Source organism: Synchiropus splendidus, chromosome 9 (assembly GCF_027744825.2).
Source record: "Synchiropus splendidus isolate RoL2022-P1 chromosome 9, RoL_Sspl_1.0, whole genome shotgun sequence".
Classification (NCBI taxonomy): domain Eukaryota; kingdom Metazoa; phylum Chordata; class Actinopteri; order Syngnathiformes; family Callionymidae; genus Synchiropus; species Synchiropus splendidus.
The window spans coordinates 14,769,637-14,780,058 of NC_071342.1; the positions used below are offsets into that span (position 1 = coordinate 14,769,637).

A 10,422-nucleotide genomic window follows, 5' to 3' on the forward strand; every position below is an offset into this window, starting at 1 on the left:
AGTCACAAAATACAAGTTTCATGTCAGACTTTTGTTCTGTTGTAAATTGCCCATCCTGCTAATTGAACTGATGCATATCCCGTTGACAGTGTCTGTAATGGACCTGTCAACAGAGCACAGCCAGTGTAGCTCATTTGTGGTCAGCTCTTTCTGAAGAACAGCTTTCCCCAGAATTCCCCCGACTATTTAGAGACAGGAGAAAACAGAGAGAAACACATGTCATTTGCAATAAGCAGCTTCTTGAGAGAAGGAGAACACTGGATTTGATTGTGTTTGATAAATGGCAGCATTCATCCTCGGAACGCCGCGTCCGTACTCGACCACAATGATCAATACAAGAGAAAATGTATCCGGATTCTTGCGGCCTGACCTCTCAGTTTGGGAATACTGGTTTCAACTGTGGGAAGTTGTGGCAAGATGTAGATGCAGGAATCGTCTCTGACCTTGATAGGCGGCTTGTTGGTACAATATGAGCGGCCAGTTATTCACGGAAAATATGTCCAGTAGTTTGCAATATTTAAAAGAGTATAAGAAATATGAGCAAAACTATGTCACAGCGACGGTGATCATAAACATGTTAAACACAAATACATCCTGCAGAAAACAAACTACAAGAATATCCAGAAAATCTAAATCTAAAAATGAATTTGTAAATCTTTATGGAAGATGTTATTGAACATGAAAATCATGCATGACAACTTATAACAATGATTCTTAAGTATTGTACGGGACAGAATTCAAAAGAGTAGTTATTCGTAATAACACGATAATAGTTAGGTTCTGGTGACATTTAGGGGTTCTTGACCTTATTATACCCGTAAAAACCTTGCCATACATGATTATTAACATTCATAACATCTTCTAGAAGATAAGATCAGATTAGATGTATTATGTTGTTTTGAGAAGGTACTGTGAGAGCTAAAAGTTGAGAGTAACCACACTTTGTATTCACAAACACATGGAAAAACAAAATATTGATAGTCAATAAATGTCTACATTTGAAAAAAATCAACAATTAAGTCAAAATATTTAAGACATAAAAACAAATGTTAAGTCACTTGACCTTTAGCAAAAAAGAGGAAATATGTTGTGAAATTATTGATCAGAGAACAGTTACACCTATTGAAAAAATGCACACATTTCATACCAAAATGAGGTCAGACAAAAAACAAATATAAAAAACAATTGCAGTCCTCATAGCGAACACGTCTCGTCCCTGAGGGTTGAGAGCACTGATTCCAGCTAGTCGCCAGTTGACCTTTGGACGGGCATGTGGTCTTAAGTTTCCAGCGGACAAAGCTGGCTTACCTCTGATGACGCGACTCCAGAGCTTCTGAAACTGAGATGACCCTGGTTTCTACTATGAACTATGATACACCATCTGTTGGTCCTGGTAATCATAGCAGAAGGGCGGTCGACTCAGCTGAGGTGGAATGTTGACACGTGCGCTGGAAAAGTTCAGTGCGTCACTAGTTGAAAGAAAGGTCATCCAAAAGTGTCTACCAGCATGAAAACCACCTAAAACCTGAGTTCATAAATACTGCAGCGGTGGTACATGCCGCTGTAAAGGAAATAGCTATTATTATTATTTAATAAAATGAGAATAGAGTTTGTCCTTAAAATTGAACTTAACATTTTTCTAAACTGTGACCAAAGTCTAGTACTTGAGGACAGATTGAAGCAATGTCTTGCCCATTGGCTCTTTTGTGTAGGTCTGACAGGTCTTAAAGCTCCTCATGATAGTTGGATGTAATTTAATAATTTTAACAAATTGTTTTCTTCGAACAAAGTGACCATGTGGTTGGTGATCAGCTTGAACAATTGGTAGAGCTCTTTGAAGTCAGGAGGTCTGAACTTCAGCCAAAGTGAGCCATAGCCATCGTTCGCTTGACGTGTCGGGCTGGGTTAAACATTTTTTTGAAACTATCGAGTGATCTGAATGAATTTTTCTCTGCATGGCCCAAAATTGGGCCAGTTCTCAGAAAATCTTAAATGAAATGAAATGAATTCACTCAAATCAAACTGCTTTGAATCAATACCCATAGCTTTAGTAATGGATATTATCTGAAAAAAAAAATACATATGTGAAGTCAAACACAATGGTTCAAGGGTTAAAATCACAGAACAGCAACTGTGCCACATCCTTGGCAAATACACAGCATCACTCTGGAGAACCACTCATATCCTTGACTACATCACCACTGACAACAAACCAACTCCACAGAAACTCCAGCCAAACTTGAATCACTTTGTTTCAGCTCAAACTATTTATCTAATCCTCAACATAAGGTGAAGCAACTTCACATAGAGGAAGAGGCTACAAACTAGTAGTCAAACGCCACAAAGGAATTTTGATTTGAAAATAAACTTCATTTATTTATCATCTTAAGGCTATGTACAGAACTATATACAAACACAGATGAGATGGACTCTCTATTTGAAATACACAGCGGCTACATAAAAATTGCGATCATACATTAACGTCACAGTAAATTCCACTTTACTGCACAGGTCACTGCGCCATCCTCCCGTCCTTGCGCAGTTGACGCCGAACTTGTCAGGACGGCCACAGCATTTTACTTTATGTAAGCAGGAGATTTAAAATGGAAAAGCCTCTATGCTCCAACGCGCTTATAACTGAATCCAATTTGGCCAAATCTTCTTACATCTCTCACCTGCTTCCTTGAGAGCACAGCTTGACCACTTGTACAGTACATACAAAAATAATATCCACTCTCTCTCTCAAACAGACCCTTTTTTAAAATACATGTATACTCCACATTTATAAATAAAACACCTCTTGCCACTGGTATCATTATGATTTAGAGGTTGAGGTAGTCTCTTTCTTTATGTTCAGCTCAGTATATGGTGGCGCAGCATACTGTATAGCCGTGGTATCCACTGGCTTGTGGGCTAAGGATGTGGAGCGCTAGTTTAGAGCATAAACATCGTGGACAGAGACGATGGCATGGTCTGACGTAGGTGCGGCACGCAGAGTAACTTAACACGGCTACATGAGCAGACAGCCAGTACATTACATTACAACAATGTACATTACTGTTTCCCATATGAAGACTTCAGATCAATAATATCAGGGATATTATACTTCTTAACTGTGTTAAATATTGGATGAAATTTGGTTCATGGGATGTCTGAACCTATACATAAGTATAGAGGTATAAATAAGGTCATTGTTTTGTTTTAAAGGTCGGAGATCATGTGTGATCCGGACCTTTATATTTTCAGCAGACAACACATGTCTTTGACTTTCCGCCCCCTTCTGCAAAAACAGGATTAAAGCTTTAGTCAGAACAAAATCATTTGCCAGGAAACTTCCAAGGATATTTCCCCCCCTCACCTGGTTGGTCTCCCCCCTCAAGCTTTTTCTTCTCGTCCTCCAGAGCCTTAATTTTGGCCTCATGCACGTCGGCGAGCGCTCGCCACTCTTTCCTGTTGTTGTTCATGCCGTCAAACATGGGAGTGATCTCCGTGTGGAAGCGCGCAAACTCCTGCAAACACAAGCCGCTTTGTTCTTCAAAACCATTCCTCTGCGTTGTGTGAGGGCACTGTCCCACCTTGTAGACGAAGGAGCAGACGAAATCGATGAAACCGCACTGCATTTTGGGAAGCTCGTCCGCGTGGTTTCTGTCCATCATTGGCTGGGGAGGAAAAGGAGCAGCGGATTATAAGCATGTGGGAAAATGGCTCGACTGGAATTTAGTTTGCGACGCCACTCAGATATCTTACAATTGGTTGTTGTTCCAGAACTGTCCTTTCCAGATCGCCCTGTTCCCAGAACTCAGCTGCCACCATCAACGCCACCTACAGACAGAATTAAGACCATGAACTCAACATTGTTTAACAATATCTGCTGAATTGTAACCTTCCAATATAATGGCATCATTTTAAAATTCAGCTCAAGACAGACTTCTCTGCAACGGTTTAAGACTCCGCTTTACACCCCAACGTGTCGACCCACCTTGCTCTGAACCTCCCACGGCTTTGTGATGGCCGACAAATCACAGGCGGTCATCATCATCGCCCTGGGGAGAGAGGCACAAGCCTTCAACAGAAACATAAAAGAACATAGATATGTGGAGGGAAAACAACATTTTCTTACATGATGATTTCCTTCCTGGTTGCATTGTTGGAGACGTATCCGACTTTTTCCTTCTCATCTGCGATTCCCTCGACAGAATCGACAATCTTCTGGAACATCGTCCTTTTCCTGCGACGTGGAGGAATTGATCATAAGAGAATCACCATGATCAAGGAGAAAATTCATGCACTTCAGTCATGATTTGAAAAACAAATCACAAGTAATAATATAAGGTCATACGCTAAAAATATGAACTGAAAAAGCAATGAGACAGTAAAGTCATAAAAACAGTCCTGAAACAAAAACTGAAAATCGAATTTATGAATGAGGAACCTCACGTTACGAGGAGTAAGACAGAATATTCATTTCATATTTTATTTGGTCAGAAATTAATATTTATAAAAACTAGTGGTGGGACTTTAACGAGTTACTTGCGATTAATTAGTAACAACATTATTACGTTTAATTAATTACAACAAAAAAATCATTTAATTTAGCAGCTTGCACTCCAGACAACAGGGAACCTTTGTAAGTGCAGGACTTCCTACTGATCACACTGATGCACAAGACACGTGGCAGCTAGGATGATAACAACAACAACAAACATGGAGGAATCCCTGAACAAAAGCAAACAAAAGCATCTCTTTGCTTTTGTTCAGGGATGTTTTTCACTACACAATGCAAGCCTTGTGCAAGCTAATGGTCTGATTAAAAATCGGTCACTAAAGAAAACAGTTCTATCTTCAGCTGTATTGAAGCACATTAAGAAACAGGTGAAAAGCAGGCGGTTTGCATAACAATATGCCATTGTTCCCGTACTTAAAATAAAGGGCCAGGTCAGTGGCGATGATGCAAACTTCAAACAGGTGCTGAACTGACTCAAACTGCCGCTTCTGTAGGTTTTGGAATATGTTCAAGTCCTGCAGATGACAGAAAAGAAAGTATTGCGTTGATCCAACAGTCCAGAATTTAAAAAAAAAAGGAAAAAGAAAAAAAGAGTCTTCACCTCATTCTCCATCAGGGTCTTACTGTACTCCAGGTGATGTCGCTCCATCACAGAGGAGCTGTGCAGCTTGGCCAGTGGAGATGCGCTCCTGCAAAGATGAGGGTTGAAATGGTTGAAAATATCTTGACTTGAGACAGATTTGTCACATTTTCTGATGAATTGCATCTCAGCTCAGGCTGTTATAGCGGTCAGCTAATCCACCATCTGCCTCGGCAGTAACCCTCTCTGAGGGTGTGCTGGTCTAACACTCCAGAAGAAGACTGCTGAGGGACTGTCTGGGTCTCACTGTTAATTCCCAAGACAACTTCTGGGCGACTCTGTGAGTGTTGTGATTAGAAAAGGCATATGAGCATGGAGCATGTTTAGCTTTTGTCTTTACCTTGTGTGTCCTTGCTGGGATTTGTCTTAGGTCATATGACTCAAATTTCAAGTGGCCTTTCAATTTCAAATGGTCTACTCTCACCATTAGACCTGAAGTGTTTTTTTCTTAATTTTATGAAGAATAATGTATATCTGCATATCAACCACTGCTGTAAAAAGAGGGTGGTTGTCATACTGTAGATGCTCATGTCACAGGACAAATGTAGCACGAAGAAGATGATGATCCATTAGTGAAGGAAGTCACATGCGCAGAAGGAAATTTGGGAACAACAATGAAAACATTTGGCTCACAATCTGGCAAAAGTTTGTCGAGCCTGACATTGGTGGGCTCACTTGGTCTGGTAGAGATTGTTTGTTCCTCTGTGGTCAATGTCGTGGCAGAATCCAGCAGCAACCATCGCAAAGGCCTCCAGGTCAGAGTAGTACTTCTTCAGTTTTCCAGTCTGTTTGTGGACGAAGAGATTAGGGAGTAAAGAAGAGGCAGAAACTGACAGCGTTGATGTGAGACTTACCAGCAGCAGAGTAAACATGGTCTGTCCGACGTTGAAGCCGTGGCGCCAGTTGTGGTAAGTGATGTCACGGTAGCCTCTCCGAACTGTGTACATCCACCTGGTCAGGGTCTGCCAGGCGGTGAAGGGGGTTTAGACGTTGGCAATCATTTTACAATCTGCTGTGTCAATACCTCTGCTGGGACTTTGAACTTCTCTACCACCCCCAACTCAAAAAAGCAGCGAATGCCACATTTGATGAGTTCGAACTCCGACAGGGGGAAGTCGCTGAAGCGAAACTCGAGCAGCTCCACGTTCTTAGACTCCGGGATGGTTGATCTCTGTAGTGAAAAACCAGTGTCATCAAAACGCTTCCATGTCAGCAGATGAAGCGGCAGGGGACACATACCAGCAGTTTGTACATCTCCTTCTGGTCACAGTCTTCTGGTGCTGAGCCAAACTTCTCTTGAGTGTTCTGGGACAAAACAACAACACTCATCTTCATTGTTCCAGCTACATTTCTACGGTCATGGTTCATGGTGGGCCCATATGGGCGTCAGTGGGCTGGCACGTCCTTCTTTTATTGGGACTTTAAATGCAGCATCTTAGTGAATCTTCAGTGAATTATAATTATTAATCCAGACTCACTGTAATAACAAATCTATACACACTTAACATTTTGTTTTTTATAGCTTCTTAGCTCAAAATACATGAACGCACTGATGTCAGAGTAGATGTGGGGGATCATACCAGGATGGTCTGCACGTCACTGAGCGTGGCCTTTGTCTGGTACATCAACATTTCCTGAGCAACGTCTTTCCTCCACTCTGTTCTGTTCAGCTTGTCGTACGTGTCACTGTTGAGGGTGGACCAGCCCAAGAACTGGGTCAGAGCCTGGAGACACAGGGGAGAGAGTGTCAGCACCGTCTGAATCCACAGCTCACTTTTGTGAGTAGATAAATCACAGCATGGATATTTTATGACTATATATATATATATATATATATATATATATATATATATGAAAACGTTGGTCTAGGTACACCAACAGAATGATAACAATGTCATCCTCAGCCTATCTTTCGTTTGCAGTTACAGCTCGGGCGTACCTCAGTTATCTGCTCATCGCTCTCTTCAAATGGTTTGCCATCTCTCCTATTGAAGAATGTGGCCACGCCCACAATTTCTTCCTTCTTGTTCACGATAGGGAGCGACAGGACGTTCTTGATTTTCCATCCCGTCTCATCCACTGCCTCTTTCTGTCAAATCCCACCAAAGAAAAAATATATATTCAGCCTATATATATGTATATATATATGTATTAAATATACTCAAGTAATTGTCCTCTCACCTGAAATTGAAAATACTCGTCCGCAGGCGCGTTCATCATGTTGCAGATCTGTGGAAGGACCCAGATCAATAACTGACACTGAACATCTCACCTGCACTTCAGTAAACCTGAAACTTACAAATCCATTTTCTGCTACATATGAGGGGAGCCCACTGACTAGGGCCCAGTGGTCAGCAGGGGGGCCTCTGTGAGGCAAAGATGGCAGTTAGAGGAAGGCTCATTTTGCAAACATAAACTCAGAACACTCACGGAATGACTTTGATCTCCTCCTTATCTTCCAGCAGGTAGTCGATGATCTTGTAAAAGTTAATTTCCTGTTGAAAAAAAGCTTCATTTTAAACCACTTTTCAGTGAAGATTTGCATTTCCATGGTAACTCGTGCAGTTTATCAAGCGTAGTCTTGACTCCAGGAATATGATACATTTCAGGCACTTACTCTGCCGTCTGGTGTTTTGGGACCCTTGTATGGTTCTTGCTCTCCTAACTTGATCGGCCACTCATCAAAGAATTCCTGCAGGAAATAGTGTCATTGTGTTTAAAACTGAATCAGCATGAGATTCCATGGTGAAAAAAAAAACGTTTAGTGAAGACCTTCTCTTTAGTCATGTCCAGCAGGCCGACGGAGTATCTCTCACACTTGATGTAGGTCCTCACTGTGTACAATGCTTTGTGAAACTGTCGCTCAATGTCCGTCAGTTCTTCAAAGACTTTGCTGGCTGACCACAACAAAACCTGCAGGCACAGAAAAAGTTCCTATCAATGACTGGATATGAACAATATTTATCAAATATTAATATAAATATGTAAAAATAATGGAAATAACATAAAATCATGCAGAGTAATATATAAAAGTTAAATTACTAAAGTAAAGAACATTATTAGAACTTTTTTATTTATAAGTACATATATTATTTTAAGTACATTTTTAAGTGGAATTATGGAGTGAATTATAAAGTTCACTCTTCAGCCGTAACCATAGTCACATTGAGTGTTTACTGTCAACTAGAACCTATTATTATTTTGTTTCACATTCTTTATGATGCAGCGTTTACCTGGCTCCTCCTGGACTCCACATCCCACATGTATGCATTGTGACCTTGAAGGGCGACCGCAGTAGCAAAGGTCATGTATTTATTAAAAAGCTGCACAGACAAAAAAAAGAGAGAAAAAAAAGTTAAGTTAAAAAAAATTTAATGAACACAGGAAAGGTCAAAGATAAAAATGCCATGGCATTTCCCATAACTGTTTTAAGTTGCTTCATATACAGGTCACAGAAGCTGGTGGGCTTAACTTAGGCAGGATGAAATACACCTGAGATGTTTGTTCCAAACCTTTATCCATTACATTTTATATGTAATATTATGAACACAAATATATAAATCAGTACATAAAAAAATGAATGTACATTAAAAGTCAGTTTATTTTTATTTTTTAATATATATATTTTGTTAAAGACAAGCAGAATAGAAATCTAGATAAGCTATTGATAAGCTAAAGTAGCGCTTCTGGACCTGTGTGTTTATTTATCAAATCCCTGTTTACTAGGGGTCCAGAAAGGCCAAGGTCGCACGGGATTGCTAAGCAGTAGAGGACAATAAAAGCGTTTTCCTCACCTCCTGGTCACTCTTGGAGAATTCTTCTGCTCCCTGTTTGTTGAGAGCCATAACCACACCGATGGGTTCTTTTCCACTCATGATGGGAGCTGTGAGTACACACTTCGTTGTGTACTTGGTCTGCTTGTCCACAAAGTCGCTGAAATGAGAATCCTGTGAAGCAAAGAGAAATCACTTCATTAGTTCTCTGGACTGAAGAGAAACAGATGGCTCACCTTCTTCACGTCTGCAATATTCTGGGGTTTTTTGGAGTGCGCCGTCCATCCCACAATCCCCATGTCAGTGGGAAACACGATCTCTACGTTGGGGTTCACGAGGTTTTTCTCGAATGGAGAATTGTAGGTCACATCGAAGAGGATGGTGGACAACTCGGGGGTTCCGTTACGAGCTCGGTAGCCAAAGTAGCTGCAGCGGTCGGCCTTGATCATCAGAGCGATCCTCTGCAGAACCTTATGAAGGGACTTCTCCAACTGCTCGCTGCCCTTCATCTCCTTCACCAGCTCGAATATGAACTCGGCCTCCTGGATGGTGGTCACCTCATTGTAAGAGGCTGGATCTTTCACCTGCACCTGGTTATCAAAGGCTGCGGCGATAACATCCGCCTTGACTTTCTTTTCATAGTACTCCTTCGCAAACGCCGGGTTGTTGTCCAGAAACTTCTCCACAGAGTCTTTGTCTGCCATTTCCTTCAAGGATGAGGTGAAAGGCTCCTCGATGAAGCTGTTAGGAAGATGAGCGTGTGCACTCGCCCTTCTCAGAGAATCATCATCTAGATGTCCAGCCGCTTGCTGGGAATCAGCCCTCTCTCGAGGGAACGGAATGAAGAGAGTGGCTTACTGACTAAGGGGATCCAAAGGGCACTAATAACTGTGACGTAAGGGCCATAATACCTATGAGCTTCCTTAAGATGTAAATCCAGCAACCTGTCATTTTAGTCGCCACAAATCCTCTCAGGTGGCTGCTATATGGAAGACTCACACAGCTAGAGGGCAAATATAAAAAAGTCAAACAATAACCCCAGATTTATTTTCATAACACTAACCGCAGTCACAGGAAGGTGACATTTGAAATGCTCCAACATTATAGCTGTTGTATTATGATTTCAAAAGGCTTTAAAGATGGAAGGGGATAATACTATCACCCTGCTCAGAAGGGCGACTGAACACTTAATAACAGATGTGTTTAAATGTCTTATCGTGCCTGAGATGATCCGTTGACTAATTCATAATTTAAATGATAAAATATAATAAGAATCAGAGGTCAAACTGATTTATGTGAAGAAGAATAGGTTGAGAATGTGTAGAAAAGAGACAATGTCAATGATTCTGAGTCTGATCGGGGTCTTAGTTTTGATGTCGACATGAACAGATTTGATATTGATGAGCTTGTGACCAAGACAGTGGGGCTGGACCTTGTAATAGTCTCATCCAGACCTGACTCACTTGTTGGAGGACGGAACCAGCAGTGTCAAAGCCACTGATGCA

General features: G+C 41.2%; 1 protein-coding gene across 1 annotated transcript; it reads right to left on the minus strand.

Annotated features, from left to right (window-relative positions):
* Positions 1-1,720: 1,720 nt before the first annotated feature.
* Positions 1,721-9,631, minus strand: LOC128764494 (cone cGMP-specific 3',5'-cyclic phosphodiesterase subunit alpha'-like). Its single transcript, XM_053874242.1, has 22 exons — positions 9,154-9,631; positions 8,939-9,091; positions 8,378-8,467; positions 7,917-8,057; positions 7,762-7,836; positions 7,575-7,639; positions 7,444-7,510; positions 7,326-7,373; positions 7,084-7,233; positions 6,725-6,868; positions 6,384-6,449; positions 6,169-6,315; positions 5,999-6,106; positions 5,820-5,929; positions 5,106-5,193; positions 4,919-5,019; positions 4,121-4,228; positions 3,980-4,043; positions 3,748-3,822; positions 3,576-3,659; positions 3,359-3,509; positions 1,721-3,280 (listed from the first exon to the last, which is right to left on the minus strand). The coding sequence occupies exons 1-22, from the start codon at positions 9,619-9,621 to the stop codon at positions 3,243-3,245; spliced, it is 2,541 nt and encodes an 846-aa protein (XP_053730217.1). The 5' UTR covers positions 9,622-9,631; the 3' UTR covers positions 1,721-3,242.
* Between the last annotated feature and the right edge of the window lie 791 nt (positions 9,632-10,422).

What these genes read in the sequence shown, in the direction of transcription:
- LOC128764494 (XM_053874242.1), bottom strand. Translation starts at nt 9,621, where the DNA reads ATGGCAGACAAAGACTCTGTGGAGAAGTTTCTGGACAACAACCCGGCG. An exon ending in AGACCCTGATGGAGAATGAG is followed by an intron (nt 5,020 to 5,105) that starts GTGAAGACTCTT and finishes TGTCATCTGCAG; the next exon opens with GACTTGAACATATTCCAAAA. An exon ending in TGAGGGGGGAGACCAACCAG is followed by an intron (nt 3,281 to 3,358) that starts GTGAGGGGGGGA and finishes CTGTTTTTGCAG; the next exon opens with AAGGGGGCGGAAAGTCAAAG.